Below are 19,859 nucleotides of genomic sequence, written 5' to 3' on the forward strand. Positions count from 1 at the left end.
TTTTTAACTCAGTGGAAAAGAAATCGATCAGGATTATTGTTTTTACAGAAAATAAGGCTGAATAGATTAAATAAATATATTTCAAAAATCAAAATAAATTTTAAATGTCACGTGGGTGTTTGGGGGGGGGGGGGGGGGGCTTGAACTCATGATCTCACTCTTACACACTGTAAGTCACCATCATTACGCTGGGGACCCCACCGGAAACCCTTTAACGACCCATGGGACACCTTTGACCCCACCTTGGGAACCATCGATCATCCACTGTAAACTATTCCCTCGCCTGGCGGGCTCATGACAGACAGGTGGCGCTGGTTGGGTCGGCCTGTCGGGAGGAACAGAAGTTTGTTCTGCGCTGTGTTTTTACGCAGGCGCAGATCACACTGTTTGTCCAGTTTCGTTGGTTGACTTTTACCTGTGAGATAGACTAGTTTCGGTTCGCCGGTGGGAATAAGCAACAGCAGCCACCAGGGTCCGGTCCAGAGGTGACAAGACTTTCCTCCTCCCTCCGGCCCCGTGTGACTCAGGAGCTCCCACTGCGGAGCGTCGGACGGGATTTCTCCGGGATTTTAGAGTCGGTGCGCAACAGCGAGCAAAGCAGGAGGCAGGTGCACAGGAGAGGACAGGACAGGGAGGAGGAGGAGGAGGGCTGTTTGTATTTCCGTGAGAGAGTCTTGTCGTTCACACCGGGCCGAATGATTGGTGGTCAACTGGTTGGCGCCTCGGTGGTCGATCTGTCTTAGTTTCATTAGTATGCGGCTGGAGTCCCCCCGCTGCTGCCGACATCCAGCCTGAGGACTGATCGGCAGCCCTGAAGTCTCCTCCGTGCCTGCTGAGTGACTCCTCGCCCCGGGGAGGACGAGGAGGAGGCGGCGGCAGCACAAGTCGGACCCCAGCGGCACCGACTGTTCTGTGGAACAGTTTTTACGGACGCACCACGGACCTCCTCGCCTTGTGGATCAGGAAAATGATGGGCTTTCTGCGCCGGACGTTCAGCCGCCGCTCCCGGAGCCGCTTCCAGACGAGAGAGCGGGACGAACGGGACGGTAAAGGGGGAGGAGATGGAGGGGGAGGAGGAGGGGTGACCGGGAACCCCCTGCTCCTGGCCCATCAGCAGCAGGTCGTACACGCGCCCGCCGTGGTCACCGGGGGAGCGTCGGTTCACATCCCGGCGGCCGGGACGGCGAGGACCACCATCACCTGCCGCGTCCTGCTGCTGGACGGCTCGGATGTCAACGTGGATTTGCCTGTGAGTGTGCAGAAGCCTGTCCGGGGTGCTGACAGCGGCTCTGTGTGTTTACAGTGGCCGGCAGAGTGTGTAAACAGAGTGCAGTGCGCTGGACTAGGTGGTAGCCTAGGTCAGTGTGTGTCAAAGTGCGGCTCGGGGACCCTTGGGGGACCTCGTAGAGGTTCCTGGTGGTCCTGTGCAAAAATGACAGACAGGGTCAGGGTCCCTGAAGTCTAATTTGCCAGGATGGAGTCAAAATAATAATAATTCAAACATAATTAAGAGTAACTTTGATTATTTATTAACTGTTCCACAGCCAAAATATCAGAAACTCACTGGTTCCGATTCGCAACTTTTCTCCATTTTATTTCACAGTAAATTGAAAACTTTTGGACTGATGGCCCAACAAAATGAGCGACGTGAAGACCTCATCTTGGGATTTAACCATGTTTTTTGACATTTAATGGGCTAAACCGAGTAATCGGTGATGTAAATCTCCAGTTGTCGCATCCCAAGTTAAAATCAACAACACTACGAGTCTAGAATGTGTCTGTTGGAAGTTCGGCACAGATAAGTTTCCCTTAACCAAAGTTTCACCGCCTGTAGTATCATAGTGGCCTATATAGTATTAGTGTGTGTTTGTGAGTGTGTGTCTTGCTGTACAGTGAGAGATGCAGCTCCAGATGGTGTTATGATCAGCCAATTCATCACATTACTTCCCAATTCTGACTGCAGGGAAATCTACGACAGACCTGAAGCTGCCCCCACTGCTTGCTCTTTTACAGCATCTTCCTCACTGTCTTCCTCTTCTCTCTCTCTCCCTCAGTCTATTTGTCTGTATCTGATCTTCCTCAAGCAATCTCCACTCTCCCCCTGACTCCCCCTCCCTGTGCCATCTTCCCTCCTAATCTTCTTTTACACTCCCTCTGTGGCCTGCTCCCTTGCTCATCGTCTTACTCTTTCACACTCTGCCTCCTCGTCTTCCTCCCTCCTCTTCTTCTTCTTCTTTTCCCTCCTGCACTCCATCCATCTCCCTCTGTCTTGCTTCTATTCCCCGACTCCCTGATCTGATTTACCACTGTGGGGACTCTGTGTCACAGACGAGTGCTACGAGCGTGTGAGGGGTAGGTGGGATGATGAGCGAGTGTGTGGGCATTCGTGCGTAAGTGACTTCTTGTAAGATGTTTTCCTTTTGAAGGTTACGTGTGTCACTGAAGCTGTTGCGTGCATGCGTCACCTTCCAAGCGCTCAGCCGGTGTATAGTGGGCTATAGAGAGTATTTCTCTTGTCCTGCAGGGAGATTAGAGCTGTAAGACAAAGGCACAGCTTCTGCCGAGGTTTTACAGCTCCAACAACAAAACGACACAGGGCTTGTCAGGCTGGCTGCTTCGTCACAGGTGTGCTGGAACAAGTTTGTTCATGTCAGGTGAACAGAGGAGAGCTGAAACTGGTCTATTAAAGCTTATTAGTCTGTCACTTGAGGCTGAGTGAAAACAAAAGGTAGAACAGGAACAGTGAAATATTCACCTCAGTGTGTGTCTACTGTGTGGTGCAATTGTTGCCACTGCATGTGCACCCATGTGATTTCAGTGATTTCAATCAGCCTCTCTAAACATGCAGCAGAATGAGCAAGAGCGTTCTGGTGATTTTTTTTTTTTTTTTTTTTTTTCCCTGTCCCCAATCCCTTAATACCACTGATTTCCTCACACATTCATACACTCACCAGGAAGTTTAGACTGGTTATCAGGATCCAAAGTACAAGGCTGTCATCCTTCCACACACCCACTGTGTGTTATATGGGTCAGACTGGGGTTAGGTCTTCATGTGGGGGCGATGAAGCTCACGAGCCGTTCAGATGGGACAAAATGTTGTTACAGTGGCTGTGCTTGAGTGCAGTCTTCTTGGTCGTGTGTGTTATTGACAAAGGCCTGAATAAGGACCCTTCCCTCAGGGGCTTGTCCTTCTCTTTTTGGCCCAGATGCACACGCACACGGACACTCTGTGTCATGGACACTGAGTAGTGAAACTAAGTTTTAAAGACTCAGTTTAGAGTTAGGGAGATAAGATAAGATAGATTGAACACATGTAGCTTAATATGTTACCTTTTATTCTTCTCTGCAGAGTAAATCCAAAGGCCAGGACCTTTTTGACCAGATCATGTACCACATAGATCTGGTTGAGACAGACTACTTTGGATTGCAGTTCATGGACACAGAACAAGTCTCAGTGAGTAACAAGCAACAAGCTCACACTTCTATCACAGCAAACCACAAGCTGCTCTAACTCATCCTCTCATTCTTTTGATCCATTTTAGCACTGGCTGGATATGTGCAAGCTTATAAAGAAACAAATCCGAGGTAAGTTCAGTTCACCTGTTTGCTAATTAGGCCCACTTGTGTGTGCAGGACAATGTGAAGCGTACTGTATGTGCATGTGGAAGCAGGTAAGTGGGGAGCAGGTGGTGCATTATCCAATGTTGACATGGTGATTAGCATGTGCATTAGGAGCTGTACCCTTGTTTGCTCTCCAGCTTGTATCAGTGGCGTGAATGGTACGGGGGTGGGGGAGAGGCTGATGTTGTCCTTTCTTTTTTGAGCTGCGGTTCAGGAGCCTAAATGAAAGTCTGACTGATGTCGAAGTGAAACAAGAAAGAGATTATAAAGTAGATTACAAAGAAATGTGGGTGATCAAAGATTTATGAGTGGGGCGATGGTGATGGATGGACTGGATGAGATAAACTGGATCAAATAAATCATCAGATTTCATTTGATTGAATAAATAAATCTTTCTCTTCCTGCCTCACACACATTACACGTTTTTTTTCTTTATTTTTTATGTGTATTTACACTTTGCGCTCTCTTTATTTCTCTTAGATGGGCCTCCATACAGACTCTTCTTCAGAGTGAAATTTTACTCTTCAGAGCCAAATAACCTGCGCGAGGAATTTACAAGGTAAAACTCTCACACACAAACCAGACACACATGAACACACACAGTTTTCTCAGGAGCCCAGTGCGGAGGTCCAAAGGGGATGTGGGGCTAATTACTTTGCTGCTGTGGGCAGATTCAAATCAAGGCCAAATGGACGGAGACTTGTTATAACAAATTACGTGTCAGAGATGAAGAAAGCCTGTGATATATCAATTGATTTATGCTCTTGTTCAGTGTGAGTCTCTCACTCTGTGTTGTTTTTGTTTTTGTTTTTTTCTAAACCAACAGGTATCTGTTTGTGTTGCAGCTTCGACAAGATATTCTGTCTGGCAAGTAAGTTCCTTTCTTGCTGTTAATGCACACAAATATGACATACAAATGATGGTGTGACACACCCAGAAACACAGATACACACTTGCATACAAACATTTTATATATTACATGAATTATGAAGTTTGTATTACTTATGTGTTGCACATTTAAAGGAATAGTTTGAATTTTTTATACCAGTCTTGTGCCTGTATGATAACATGAAGCTACAGCCACAAGCTGGTTATCTTATCTTAGCATAAAGACTGGAAACAGGGAAACAGCTGGCCTGGCTCTGTCCAAAGGCAACAAAGTCCAACTACCCGCAGTTGCATGGCAATACCCCTGGCCAAAAAATAGTCCATGCTACATCATGCTCTTAAGATTAAGCAGATATTAAGTGTTAATTGGTGAGCTTTAGAGGTTCTGGCAGGCAGATTTTGTTACCATTGGACAGAGCCAAGCTAGCTGTTTCCCCCTGTTTCAAGTCTTTATGCTAAGATAAGCTAACTGGCCGCTGGCTTAGTGGGAAGACATGAGAGCTGTTTCAATCATCTCACTGAAGTCTGGATGAGAAAGTAAAGAAGCCTGTTTTCCCAAAATGTCAAACTAGTCCTTTTAAAATACTGAATATATTCACAGAAACATTCACATATCACATGCTGTACACACAAGCACACTTACACCCCTTACACGTTAAAAAAGACACTACGGAGGAGAGGTGGGAAGCTAATAGCTTTTAAACTGGAAGCTACATGGACAACTGACATTTCTCTGGGTAGGACAACACTCCAACACTCTGTGATTATGAAGAAGGTGATATGAAGAAGGTATCGGATGGTGAGGGACTGAAGTAGTGGAGGCCGAGAAAGAGGAGACTTCATGTCACAGGAGCTGAGTCACCCGAGCTTATAGCCAGAGTGTAGCAGGAGGAGGTGGAAGATGGCAGAGGTGTTCTGGTATGAAGAGAGGTGGACAGGAAGGAATAAAGAAAAGAGATGAACAGGAGAGGGTGGGTTAACCAGGTACTGTAGACGAAGGCCACAGAAGTGATTAGAGGTATGTTTCAAGTGTCGCCCTGCTTAACATAATGAACAAGTAACTTCATTACTCACACATAATAAAGACAGGAAGGCAATTACAGGTCCAAATAAAAAGAGACAATGATTAAACTTGTTGGCAGTTATTTCTTATTCAGCAGTCAGCATTAAGATGTTTCATAAGCCCTAAAGCAGCAGCCCGCCACTGGTGTCGGTCATTACAAAAGCATAATGAAAATGACTTCATTAAATACTAAATATGGTCATGCATTTTAAAAAGATGCACAAGACATCAACGATATTTTGCTAGTAGATGGAGAGTCTTGGTTTTGATATTGAACAACTTTAAACTGCACAAAAAATCCCCTCTGTGTCTTTAAGATACTTTGACCTCCTTATTTTCCGAGACTGCTTGGTCGAGTGAAAGTAAGCAATTGAATTAAAACAGTTTCTGAAAAGTCTTGTGAACGTGAGTAGTGTAAATCAAAGTAGATGTTAAAGACAGTTAAGGAAGAAGATAAATGAATTTGGCCGTTATAACATTGATTTATACGAGCCTAGATCTGACCTCACCTTAACTGGAACAGACGAAAACATTCACCCTAAAATAAACTTTCTCTCCTCGAGAGTGTAAAACTCATGAATCATTTTCAGGATTCCTCCTCATCCGTGCACACGTCTGGATCCCACAAGTCGCATTAAACCTGGTATAAACACACTGACTTGTGGGAGCGCACACACAGGTGACCTACACTAGAGTTTAGGGGACTTCTGTAAAGCGCCGCCTGCTTGTGACACACAAACACAAACCTGTGTGCACAAACACACACTCAGACAGCGTGTTACCCCTCTCCCTCCTCCTGGCTCTATCTGGGCCATGGATCCCCAGAGTCCAGCTCTATTATAAAGCTCAAAATCAGGAACAGCAGAGGGCTGCTTATTTTAGGAAAAGGGTTGCTCCTCTCCTCCTTGACACACACGCACACACACACACACACACACACACACACACACACACACACACACACACACACCCAGTGTAGGGCATTCAGACACTTGAATGTCTTTCCAACACATGATAGCATGTACACATCGCACCATGTGCTGGGTCTTATGAGCGTGTGTGAATGCACTCACACTACAGACAGCTCATCACCAGTGTCTCGGTTTCTCTCCTCAGATTGAAATGTCCATACGATGTCTCAGTAGAACTGGCGTCATATTGTTTACAAAGTAAGTACAGACTCACTTCTTTTCATTTAAATGTAGAAGTTTAGTTAAACAGTTTTGATGATAGATGGATTTTTGAGGTATTGTGAAGCCGTTAATCTCCATTAATTTCACCGTGATTTGAAAGTCAATTTGCAGATTTTCATTTTTTTGTCATCACAAAATCAAACCCACAGGACTAGCAATGAGCAGAGATGCATGCTGTGGAAAACACAGTATGAATGTGGTGGTTCCTTGCATTAAAAAGGTTGACCCTCTGCAGCCTCGCCTTAACTCTCAAATGTCAAAGCAAGTCAAGGTAGATTAGCTTTTCTCTCAAACAAGTGTTCAGCCTGCACTGATGTTCATGCACTGCGTGTGGTGCGGCGTGAACATGCAGGGATTTGCAGCTTTGTAAGAGAGACTATGTGACCTTTGCTGAACAGAGGCTGACGTGGCGACAAGTGACAATTATGGGATAGAGGTGGATGGTAAGACGTAGTGTACAGTAGCACAAGTGGGGACGAGTCATACTGTCAAAAGGACTGAGTCATGTCAGTTACAAACAAATGTCTATTGTTCACTAACATTAGCCACCATGAGCTCTTGGTCATACCAGACCAAGTGGGAGGAGTGTGTTATTTCATGTTTAAATGACATAGATTCACTTTAAGGACCTGGGCTACCGTCACACAGCTCACGTTGTAGACTGTATTGAGTCATGTTTGCAGTTTCACCGTCTGCTGCTCTCTTACATCTGTATTTCCCTATTTCCTGCCATGCCCAGGCGAGCTGGGAGACTGCGATCCCTTGGAACACTCTCCTGAGCTGGTGTCAGAGTTTCGTTTCAGTCCCAAGCAGAGCGAGGCCATGGAAGCGGACATCTTCGGCAGGTGGTTGGAGCTCCGGTGAGTTCGAAGGTCACGATGAATTTAGTGCCTGAACATGTAACGGTGTTGAAAACGGGCCTCTGTAAACCACTAAAATACAGGCATCTGGGCCTCTTGCCACAACGCTCAAACCAACTTATTGGAGGGCATCCAGCGGCCAGCGATTTGACCCGATCACGTTTATCTCCTCATTGGATGAAACAACTGGGGCAAAAAGCAGAGCACTGAGCAGGAAAGGAAGTCCTTCTGCGCCTGCCTTTCAGCGCCAGCGTTTCCACTGACGAGGGCGTCTAAATTTCACTCTCCCTCCTTTCTCCCCTCCTCCGCCTTGGCCTCGCTCTCACTGGCCTGTATGAAGGATTAAGGGATTAATCCCTGGAGGGTCTTGATTGATTCCGAGCAGTATTTAACCCAGCCGAGGTCTGATTGCTCCCATCTCGGATTAGATTACATACACATATGCTGCGCTTCCCCGAGCCGACTGAGCCACGCAAAGACGAACCCTCTCAGAGTTCACAGTAGTTCTTACACACCAAGACTCGCAGGCAGAAGGTTACTCGCAGCGTCTTTCCCTTTGAAAGACTGCTGGTAAACACCGTTTACCATCGGAGGGGTCATGAAAGGTCATAGCTGATAGCTGATAGCTTTCTGTCTGAGATGGAGTTACCACACAGTCAGAAGTGAGTCGATATTGATGTTTTTGTTGTGAAAACTCAACGTGGTGTCTTCTTTTTAAATCCTCAGGGGAATGAGTCCGTCTCAAGCAGAGATTTCTTTTCTCAACAAATGCAAGTGGCTGGAACTGTACGGCGTGGATATGCACTTTGTCAAGGTGTGTGAGTGTGTTTTATTATCATCAGTGTCACTGTGTCACGGGCATGTTTGAGAAATAAAGGTGTGTGTGTGTGTTGTGTCTTTAGGGCAGAGATGGAGGAGAATATGCACTCGGTCTCACTCCTACTGGCATCTTAGTGTTTGAAGGCTCCAACAAAATCGGCCTCTTCTTTTGGTAAGGACACTGAACGCATCTTTAATCCAGTTTGTTCCCAAAGTAGGTGCTGTGGCACACTGGGCCCGTCCTTAAATCGCCTCAGGGTGCCACAATATCTGTCTATTTCTGTTTAATGTTGTACACTGTTGTATACTTTTACCACATTAAAACATTTTTATATTATATGTAATGTCAATTTATCATATAACCACATTTTGACTCTATGTGTGACCTGAAATGACTGTTGAACCTTGTGTGCTATCTATTGTGCCTTCCTGTTTAACTTCACCAAGTGTGTCATGTCTGAGGAGAAAACTGCCTTTTCCCTTTGACCATGGATGAAGATTCTTCCTCGCTGCTTGATGTTATGACAAACTGAAAGTAGCGTTCATACAGGGCAGGATAAAATAAGTGTTCAGGGTCAGACATCTAATATCAAACTCTGATGTATGAGCTCTGGGTTTGCACTGCAATCTGATTGCTCTGTAAACTTCAATTTATTTATTATTAAATGATACAGAGACAAGTTTGTCTCATCAACTATTGCTGAAACTTTTCTCACAGGAAACAAAATAAATTCCACCCCATTATGCTTCAAACCCATCGCATTCAACACTAGAAATGAGCATTCAACACTAAAATCTCCTCATTAAACACATGAAAGTATGCTCTTTGTTATAGTAAGTCGAGATGCTTTCTGGCTCTTGGCTAAGCAGCAGTAATTGTTAGAATTGATAAGATCAATATTTCTCTGCAAATTGCTGACTTAGAGCGATTGAGGAAAGGCCTCCTGTTTATGAAGTCACTTAAATAACAGTGAAGGTACTGATGTAGAGTAATTGGTTTGTGTGTTATCCAGGCCCAAAATCACTCGGCTGGACTTTAAAAAGAGTCGGCTCACGTTGGTCGTGGTGGAGGACGATGATCAGGTTTGTATCCTGTCACAGACACATCCCTGCATACAAACAGACACACACACACACACACACACACACACACACACACACACACACACGCTGGCACTAACAGTGTTTGGTTGTTGTGTGGCTGTGCAGGGTCGCGAGCAGGAGCACACGTTTGTGTTCCAGCTGGCCAGCTCCAAGAGCTGCAAACACCTGTGGAAGTGCGCCGTGGAGAGCCACGCCTTCTTCCGGCTACGCCAACCAACCACGGGCAAGGCCAGCCGCAGCGACTTCACCCGACTCGGGTCCCGCTTCAGATTCAGGTAAAGCCCAGAGACAGGTTCGCCTGTGAAGCGTAGTGTTGACTGATACAAGTCGACTCGCTCAGGTACTTGTGGCCGGCGCACACGGGGAATAGTGTGTCACATAAAACAGAGCCTTTGTATCTATGGTTACAGTGTATCTATGGTTACATGGATCTGTTCCTATGGCGACTGAGATATCCCCTTCATATTGTTTGTTTTCTTCTGACTATTATCAGAGAAAGCAAATGCTCACACTTGAAGGGCACTTCCTGTCATTTGTTGGAGCAGCTGAACAAAGCAGAGTGAAGTCTGTTTCACATTGGAGTGGATGAGAAACTCAAGTTACAGGTGGTGGAAGTCAAAACGGGAACAGCCGTGCAGTGTAATGTCTGTCAGTGTCATAAACATATCAGTGTCACCTATCTGGGACTTTCTGTTGTCGGCCAAATGTTTGAGTTTTAGAGTAATTTCATCATGGAAGTGAATGAGCAATTTAGTATGCTGAAGACAATATTTCAAAAGTTTCAGTTAAATAGAAATACATGCGAAACTCATCTGAATTCATTCAGATTAATTACTACAATCCTGGGTATCTGGTATGCTTAAAAGTACGTCACCCTGCTCTTCTACCTCATTATGAAATACAATACTACAACTGTTTGCTGTTGTGCTTCTCTGATATGTTGCACTGCTGTATGTATTGTGTGTCATGTATGTTGTACTGCAGCTGAGAGACGAGCGTATAAGCTTTTCACTGGACTGTTTACCCGAGTACAATGACAATAAAGTTGAATTGAATATATATACATTTTATATGTTTTTACTTTACCTGTATTTCCCACTAAACTGTCTAAACTTTGAAGAACGATTGATTCTCTTTGAAAACACTCGTCTAAACTTAAACATGTCTTTGAAACAGATGTTTTAAAAATGATATATGTAGTAGCTTTTCCACTGTTTACCTTCTTCTATGTGTTCTGTCTCTCAGCGGTAAGACAGAGTATCAGGCCACTCATGGAGGCAGACTGAGGAGAGCCAGCACGTTCGAGAGAAGGCCGAGCAAAAGATACCCCTCCCGCACGCAGTCACTGGGCAAAGGTGAGACTTATCAGCGCAGACAAACTCTGATGACTAACAGCATCTGTTTAATCCTTTACTTGCCTGCATGTGTTGTCATAAAGGTCACGTACTTTAGAAAACTTGACTTTGCTGTACGGAATTACTGTGGAACATATCATTCTTTAAGAGGAAATGAAAGGGTTTTCTCTCAAAATGTATAAAGCTCAGTCGTAGTTCAACAGGTTCAAAGTTAAAAACAGCTGTGGTTCTTTTAAGAAAGGAGCTCCAGATTCCTCTGCCAGGTTGTTATACTTAAGTGTTGCCGTTCTGCCATGTCAAAAGCATCTGCAGTCCTCTTCAGTCCTCCGTACCCTCTGCGCACAAGCCTCCCTCTCACCATAATCTATTATGCATGAATGATCAAGGGCAGACTGCAAACTGTATTTACTTCAAGACTGTCAGTGTTGACGTCCACACACACCTTTTATTTATTGGATGGTTTGTCATTCAGCCCTGCAGTACAAACATGAATGAAGATTGAAGTGTTGGCAGCCGCTGAGAGCTCGGAGTAATAACATGTATGCAAAGAGTCTGGACTGAAAAGCACACTTACAGCAGATGAATGAAGATGAAGTAACAACCTGTTCACTCCTCTTCTTTTCCTCTCTGTCTCACTCTGTCAGTTGCCATTTCCCCAGCCAAGCCACAACATATCAGGTAGAACACCCGCAAATATACATAATACACACATGCACATTCATATTACTGTACATGTAAGGACATTCCTTTTATTCCATTAATTCCTTATCCTCTAAACTTGACCTTAATCCACACAACGGCCTGGATAATCTGAAGTCTAACACTAAAATAGCCTTTTGTAAAAGGAAAAAGAAGCAAACCAGTTGCTGATTTGTTGGGTTTTTTTGACTCCTTTTGAGGATATTTGACATATTTACTCTCAAACACATAAAGACATTAATGTTTTCAGTTATTTTTTTAATCTTCTATCAGTGATTATTGTCATTCATTTCCAGCTCTCACGCCAGCCCTGATCCCAGCCTACATCCAGTGAGTGACCTCAGATAGCCCACTTTCTCTCTCTCTCTCTCTCTCTCTCTCTCTCTCACACACACTCACACACACACACACACACACACACACACAAGCAGCAGCCACTGATCTGGCTTCGCCCTTGTGACAACATTTAATTTCAGCGTCTCTTCAATCTGTCTCCTCCCCTCCAGTACCAGCACAACATTCCTATTGGTCACGAGCCGTGGCACCCGTCCCACCCAGCTCTCACACCCCCAGTTTACCTGCAGCCCTCCGGACACACCCCATCACACAGGTGAGACAGCCGACCACAGAGGACACAGAGAGCAGGCTTTAGAGATGCTGGAGGACGTGATGATGCGAGTGTCATCAGTCTTAGGGGTTCTTGAGTTTCTATTTTTAGACAAAGTCACTCTCTGTTCGGTACTCCACATCTGTTTCTCATCACACTTCATGCCACTCATGAACCTCATATGTCTGTGTGTGTCTTGTCCTTGTACCTTCATGCTTGTGTGTGTGTGTGTGGGTGGGTGTGTGTGTGTGTGTGCGATCCTCCATCTCCCTGTCATGTTCAGGCCTTCTGTTGAGGCTGCAAGTCCCGTGTCCAGCAATCCTCCCGTCCCGAGGCGAACCAGCAGCACCCTCTCAGGATCCATCAGTTTGGTTTACAGAGACAAGGTCATGACTGCACTTTGACCTGTGTTTGATCCTGGGAGTCTGTTTTCACACCCAGACTCTTAACACTGAGACTTACACAGACTGCTGTCCCAAAGAAAGAAGCTCTACTGATGGACTCTACAGGGAAAAGGTGTCTCCATCATCCTCATCACCTCTGTCATCATCTGTTTGTTGCACCCCCTCATGTGTTTCAGTGTGCACCTTCATGAAATATCCCAGAAAGGACAAAGGATCTTATCATATAAGTCGGAGGTTTTCAAACGGACTGGAGGGGAGGCACAGAGGGTGAGACATGAGGCAAAGATACTGCGTGAGGTGAAAGGTACAGGTGCAACAGTGAGTTAGTTATTGTGGTTTTGGCCCAGTTGATAAGCAGTTAAACTACTTTAAAACCATAAACGCCACTGATCGCTGAAATTTGCACCAAAAATGACACTCCTTCTCTGGGTCACAACTCAGTCAAATCTGCACACACAAACATGATAGATGGGGTGTGACTTCCACTTTCTGAAGATATCATCATATGTGATGTGATGCATGTATACCTCCATAAATCTGCTTCAAAACCACAGAAAATACATGTTCTATATAACTGCAGAACTTGCCTAAGAATCATCATATTTTAAGTTTTCTTCAGTATGAAAATAATCCAGTAATAGTCGTTCTCTACATCCATGTTCGCTTTGCAAACAAGAACTGCTAATAGGTAATTCAGCATACTTTTAATGGTTCCAATTTGCCAATATGTAAACAATCTAGCCTTAGATTATGGGGTTCAAGTTGTAGCCCACAACTAATTTACTGACTCCAAAAGCCGTCAAAGGATGGGAACTGTTCCAAAAATAAGAGCGTGATTTTCCCAGATCCATTAGTCTTCAGTGTGTGTGTGTGTGTGTGTGTGTGTGTGTGTGTGTGTGTGTGTGTGTGTGTGTATAACAATAGTTTAATAGCTTTGTGCCTTGGTTTTCTTGAGGACAGTTTCATATAATCATGGTTGGCGTTTAATCCCTCAATACGTTTACTGCAAGATCTCATTTATCTTCATGCCTTGGAAATCTCGTGACAGCTAATTTATCCAAATCTCTTTAATTTGAGGGAGATAACAGTGATGAGAGCTCTTAATGAGGTCGTTCTCAACAGGTGGAAGGGGTCGAGTTAAACACATATTTAATGCTGGTTTAGGAATTAAGCTGCTTTAAAATGTACCGTATGTAGCTCGGTGTGAAATAGAAGCGCGAGCTGGAATCCTGCATATGTGGTATTGTGCTTTCAAAGTGACGTTTTGAATGAGCTTTATGTTGTTATAGCAGGTTATGGATTTGCTAAATCAACCAGCTGTTTACAGAAAGTGTGGCCAATGTTTTGCTGTTATAGTGTAATGCCTTTTACTCTGTGACGTTGACTTGAATCATACGAGGCCTTTAGGGATGTTGCCATATTGCTTTTGAAATAAACGAAATGTTTATAATTGCAGACTTTTGCAGCGATCTCTCCTTCATTGTTTTATGATTTAAGCCCGCTTGTTATAGTCATGCAGTCCTTTTCTAAATCTATAGTGAGATTTTTTTTTGTTAATGAGTATGCTTTAGAATCTTGAGTCATAAAGTTGAATGATTAGAAGCTGTATAATAATGATCTGTTTAGAATATTGAAGTGAGGGTGCGTTTAAGTCCCGTTTCGTTAGGGGGAATTTATTGTTATTGCATGTGCCGTCTTCAGTTTCCCTCTCAGTGGTCCTGCCTCAGACCATCAGTTCAGCGTGGAAGAGAACGAGACTTCATATTCTGGCAAGATCCACCACCATCACCGTCGCCACACACACAGCCAGGACACGCTCTGCCACACACACACCAAGAACAGTGAGTACTCTCAGTCTGAGGAAGAGCTGTCTGCAAGTCTGTCACATGTCTGGACTGATGCTCCTTTCATGTTCATTGCTGCAAGTTGATCAGCATCCTTTGTTTTGTTTATGCTCATCCAAATCACACACAAACCATACTTTCCCACTTAAAGGATGGATTCACCATTTTCAAAATCCATAGTCGTTGTTCTGTGTAAAAATGTTTTCCAGAGTTTATTTTCAGCTGACACAAGGCTTCATTTGACTGAATTCAACAAATCAAGGGGGTATCTTTAAAACTCCTTTTTAGAAGGAAGTTCCCTCTTTGTGTTTCCTTATTGTGTTGCAGTGTAGGGATAGTAACACAAAGAAGGAACTTTGCACTGAAAAGGCTGCAGCTACTGAAGACACTCCCTTGATTTGATAAACTCAGAATGCAGAAGCCTCAAATTAGCATCACATAAACTTTAGAGTACATTTCTGCATTTTTTTTGTCCTCCATCTCCTATATTGAAATTCCAGATGAGTGGATCAGGAGGAAAAGAAAAGATTGCCCCTCACTAGACCTCTTGAAAAATTGTGAACCTCTCCTTTAACCCCAGCGGTATCTAGCCATGAATGCAAAACAGAATTTTAAATATGCACTGATCAGATTTGTGCATTAGCACAATACTGTGGATATTAATGTCATTGAATGTTTTGTTGCATAAATGACTTTAGCTTCAAGACTCAAGGTAAGAAATAGTCCAAATGGGTAAAATGAGCTCTGTGTATTACCTAGAATGGCCAGAAAATGTTTCTGAATAGAAATGTTGCTCTTGAGTTTTACAGAGGTTATTTCATTTAATGCTTTGAGCACCACAGACATAATGTCATTCAATAATGTCATGACTTCGTTCTAGTGCGATGGCAGCAGAAATCTCAGTGGCACATCTAGCAACATCTTACACTTTCAGCTGGAAAATAAGTTTTTGTGATTTGGCTGAATGGTCCCTTTTACTGTATGTTACTGTATTGGTCTCTCTTTACACTTTTGTACAAAAGTGTCTAGAAACTTTGCCATCTCTCCCACATCAAACCCATCCCCGGCTCATCAGATAATCCCATCTAACCTAAAGAGTCAGTTCACAAGACTGAACCAAAGGTGTCCATAAAAAAGCATGTTGATACAATAGCAAATGTAGCCTGTAGTGCGTTTTCTCATGAAACTTTGTGTGTGTCAGAACGCCGAGCTCCTCCCTGCCCTGCAGATGAGTTGGACATCTCTCAGTCTCTGCTCAAGGCTCTGGAGTCAGAGAGTGATTCTCCCCCCTGGCCTTCACTGCACGTCAACATGGACAAGGTCAGTTCCTCTCTGCACACACTGTTTTCCCATTCTGCTCACAATGAGATCTTGCTGAAGCATCTTTACCTTCCTCCCTGCTCCCCTGTCAGGGAGAGGAGAAGCAGCTGTCTGAAAAGTCACTGCACCCTCCTGCCTCTCCGGCGATGCTCCCTGACCACCTTAAGTGTAACATCCTCAAGGCCCAGATGGAGGCAGCTTTCAGGGTGAGTACCAGACGTCCACCCACCTGTCTGAGCCTTGTGTACTGTGCAGTGTGACTAACAGCAGTGTCTTCTTTTCCTCCATCATGAAGAAGGAAGCTCCAACAACGCCTAGGGTGAAGAACTCAAATGAGACCCTCAATGACAGGCCAGTGTCCTCATCCCGTCTTCATACGCTTGCACATGTTTCTGCACATGTGTATTTACTACTAACGCTCAATGTGATGACTCTGGTCTTCAGGTATCAGAGCTCCTCCCAAGACTCGGCTGCATCCAGTCTGACTGCAGACAAGACGCCACATCGACAAGACCACAACCCGACGCCGGAGAGGGTTCAGTCCAAAGCCAACACAAGCACCACCCGCAGAAAACGACTGGTCAGACAATTCAGCTTGTGAGTACACTTCACCTTTGATTACTGTCAAAGGGCAGAGCTTCAAAAGGGAAATTGCACTCTGGAAACAAATACTCCACAGAGTAACTGAAGCAAAAAGCAACGCTGCCTCCACTCCTTGAAAATGACATTTTGTTCAGAACAATCTGCAGGTCGTGGAAATCCTTCTGTGTCTCTCCATTTATTGCTCATCAGTAACCATGAAGATGAAGATAATCTCCCAGAAGCACTTGCAGCCATCTCCTCCCAGAGCACAGGAAAGTCAGGATCCACCAGCTCATTGGACAAACAGATACAGCCATCCATATATCCACAGGTAACACACACTCTCACACATGAAGTTTACTTACTGTGCTACACTCCACTTATGTGGGATTAATTCAGCCTCTCCGTGTCATCTGTCAGTAAACAGAGGGATGTCTGTGTCTGTGTATACATTGATGTGTATTCCAGGTGGATAATATGCCAGCACTGGAGCTGGGTAGTCCATGCTGTCCCTCTCCTTCGCTTTCTCCCCATCTCTCCCCTTCTTACTACCGTAGCTCCATTCCTCACCTGGTCCCTTATCTTGCTGCCCATAACGACAGGTAACACACCTCAATTCTCCATCTTCTCTGGGGAATGTCTGTATTTGCTTAAACCTGCGAACCATCTTGGTGATCTCACCAAGAAGTAAGCATTTTGGGTGCATCCTGGTCTAGCGGTTAAGACGCATTCCATATAATTAAGGCTGCCGCTAATGATTATTTTAATTATTTTCTCAATCGATTACTCAGTTTATCTATAAAATCTCGGCAGCATGTGCATTTGATAGAAGTAGAGAACAATAGTAAAACCAAGCTATACACTTGTTTTGTTTGTTTCTTGTAACTGACAAATCAAATTTGATGCTCCAACAACTTAATAACTGAATTTGTGATTAAAAAAAAGACGTACATGTAACATATAACATGAAATAAACTGCAAAAAGCTAACTAGCCTAGCTTAGCAGAGTAGCAGTAGGGACTGTCTCTGCAGCCTCTGACTCCAGTGGAACTCGTGATTTAAACCACATTTAAGTCACATATTAATGTGTATTTGGTTAGTTGGCAATTTATTGAAATAGCTCATTAGTTCAAATGGAAAAGGTAGCTTAAGAAGAAACTAATGCATTTTGTTTGTATACCCTTTAAATTGTCCATAACATAAAGTTCTGTATGCAAATGTGCAGTGTGTGACAGTGATTAGTAATATGTGTTTTTATGCTGCTGTTTTGGCCATATCTCTTGTGAAAAGGGGATTTTAATCTCACTATAATTGGTATTCTTCTTCTTCTTCTTCTTCTTCTTCTTCTTCTTCTTCTTCTTATTATTATTATTATTATTATTATATCTTTAAACTTCTTATGACATGAGGTTTGTATCTTTCTGTGTTGGTAGCGGAGAGGAAATGAGGTTGGACAGGGAGAAGATATTAAGAGCACTCCTGATGACGGAGCTCTGAGACCTTGACCTCTGACCCCTGTGACATCTTCGCCGAGTGCAGCAGACCTCACGTTAAGCGAGGAAAGTGGAGGCAGAAACAGAAGACCCAAAGTTGTTGGCTGCAATCGGCATTTGTAAATTTGCATAATACAGTACATTCAGCAGCTACAAATATATATTTGCATAAAGGCAATTGTTATATTTGCTTAACTGTTATTTTAGAAGGACGGTTCTTTGTATTCATCAAACTGAAACTGTTAAAACAATAAGTGAGACCAAATGGACTCACTGATGCACACACATACGCACACACTCGACCACACACACAAGCTACAGATGTGACTGGTGCTGCCTGCATGATAAATATGTTACTTGAGGAAATATTTATCTGATTTGCTTTGGGGTTATGTTTAGGTTTTCTGTGATTTCATCGACACTGTGTTCATGTTGTCCAAACTGTGTTTCAGACTGCGACTGTTGATACACTGATTTTTAAAAACCACAGGCTGAAGTGAAACTCAATTCACTTTCAAGTCAGTTTGTTCAAATGTAAATAGACGTTGTAATTCACATGCTGACAACAGAACAGGCATTGTAAATGCTTTCTTCCTTGTTTGAATAATGTCAGCTATCCATTTTGATATGCCAAAACATGCCGTATTTGATTTAAGGAACTTTCTGAACAGAGTGAATTGAAAGTGAATTCTGGCTGTGTGGGAGGCGTTGAGACCGGATTGTGGCGCGAGGCTGTTCAGCTGCAGTCTCAACTGACCCACTAGAAGGAGACAAATCTGCAGTCACAGCTCCTGTGGCAGCTGAGCACATTGATCCCATGACGTCATGAGGAACAGATCATGGGTCACTCTGCTACCTTTTACATCTAGTTTGAGTTTTCATCACAGGTCCAAATGCAAACTGATCTCAGAGGTCATATTCTTGGATATTAGCCATTCTTTAAGCATAACCCTGCCGCTTAACAACGTCATGTCAACCCTCGTTTCGTCACAACCACATCTGAGGCGGCGTATGATATACTGCTGTACTGTATGTGTTGTGTTGTTCCTGCCCTCAGTTGGATCTGAATAAAGGCCACATCATCAGTTTGTCAACTCTGTAGCAGCATCTTTGGTCTGTGCACTGACATGGGAATGTGGATCAGCCTCGCCCTGCGTGCCTCTGTGGCAAGTGTGTACGTAGGCTCACCCACCCTGTGAGGGAATGTTGTTACAAAGAATATTACTGATTTATCTGCCTCTACACACCTATCAGGTACAGTACCGTGAGTCAGCCTGTAATTGTGCCTCTGTTCCGTCATCCAGCAAGTCACTTAGCACGAGACAATTCACATTCATGGCGAGGTGCAGTGGAGAGGCTTTCTGGTAGGAGTTGAGCAATGTTTGTCTCTGAAAGAAATAATGTGGAGCTTGACAAATAATTATGTGGGCAAGCCAATAAACAGGACGAGTATAAGCTTCAATAGGCGTAGTTTTAAATGTTTATATATAATAAGGGACTGTATGAAAATTATTGGGTTTGGGAGGAATCATTACTACTTTAATAATAAGTGAATTAGTGAACGGGGTAAAGGCAGCAGCTATGAGGTTACTGAGGGGCTGCGGCATTGCATTGCTGATGTTGAGTGTTGGCTAGTGGAAAAAATTTGCACTCTTTCCAGAGATAATGTTCAGTCTCTACTAACTATAGAGATCCACATTTACTGTTTGTCAAAGCTGACATACCCACCTTTGGATTATACATTATGAAAGATAAAAATGAATTATTTTCTGTCCTCTAATTATTGAAATTAGCCATATAGTAATACACCAATGCCCAATTTGTATAATGCAAATTGTCATGTGGAACCACAGAAACATTTTAAACTAGGTTAAAATGGTTGCACTTCTTTGTAAAGAAACACTTTTAGACAATAATAACATCTTTTAGAACTATGTGTAATCACACTGCATTAAACTCTGCCTATAAAGTTAAAGCAAAAGAAAAAAGTATTTCAGGCTTTGTTGC

General features: G+C 43.7%; 1 protein-coding gene across 2 annotated transcripts; it reads left to right on the plus strand.

Moving 5' to 3' along the window:
* Nucleotides 1–373: 373 nt before the first annotated feature.
* Nucleotides 374–18,951, plus strand: epb41l4b (erythrocyte membrane protein band 4.1 like 4B). Of its 2 annotated transcripts, none has more exons than XM_076737520.1 (23): nt 374–1,249; nt 3,350–3,454; nt 3,543–3,585; nt 4,102–4,180; nt 4,448–4,492; nt 6,689–6,741; nt 7,505–7,625; nt 8,352–8,439; nt 8,528–8,616; nt 9,458–9,527; nt 9,654–9,823; nt 10,794–10,903; nt 11,548–11,581; nt 11,899–11,932; nt 12,109–12,212; nt 14,315–14,454; nt 15,659–15,777; nt 15,870–15,983; nt 16,073–16,128; nt 16,222–16,374; nt 16,570–16,690; nt 16,828–16,961; nt 17,793–18,951. In XM_076737520.1, the coding sequence occupies exons 1-23, from the start codon at nt 968–970 to the stop codon at nt 17,854–17,856; spliced, it is 2,328 nt and encodes a 775-aa protein (XP_076593635.1). In that variant the 5' UTR covers nt 374–967; the 3' UTR covers nt 17,857–18,951. The 2 variants fall into 2 exon arrangements, with proteins under 2 accessions (XP_076593635.1, XP_076593636.1); XM_076737521.1 differs by having other exon boundaries at nt 829–1,249; nt 16,076–16,128; nt 17,793–18,945.
* The last annotated feature ends 908 nt before the right edge of the window (nt 18,952–19,859 follow it).

This window comes from Chaetodon auriga, chromosome 8, assembly GCF_051107435.1.
Source record: "Chaetodon auriga isolate fChaAug3 chromosome 8, fChaAug3.hap1, whole genome shotgun sequence".
Taxonomy (NCBI): domain Eukaryota; kingdom Metazoa; phylum Chordata; class Actinopteri; order Chaetodontiformes; family Chaetodontidae; genus Chaetodon; species Chaetodon auriga.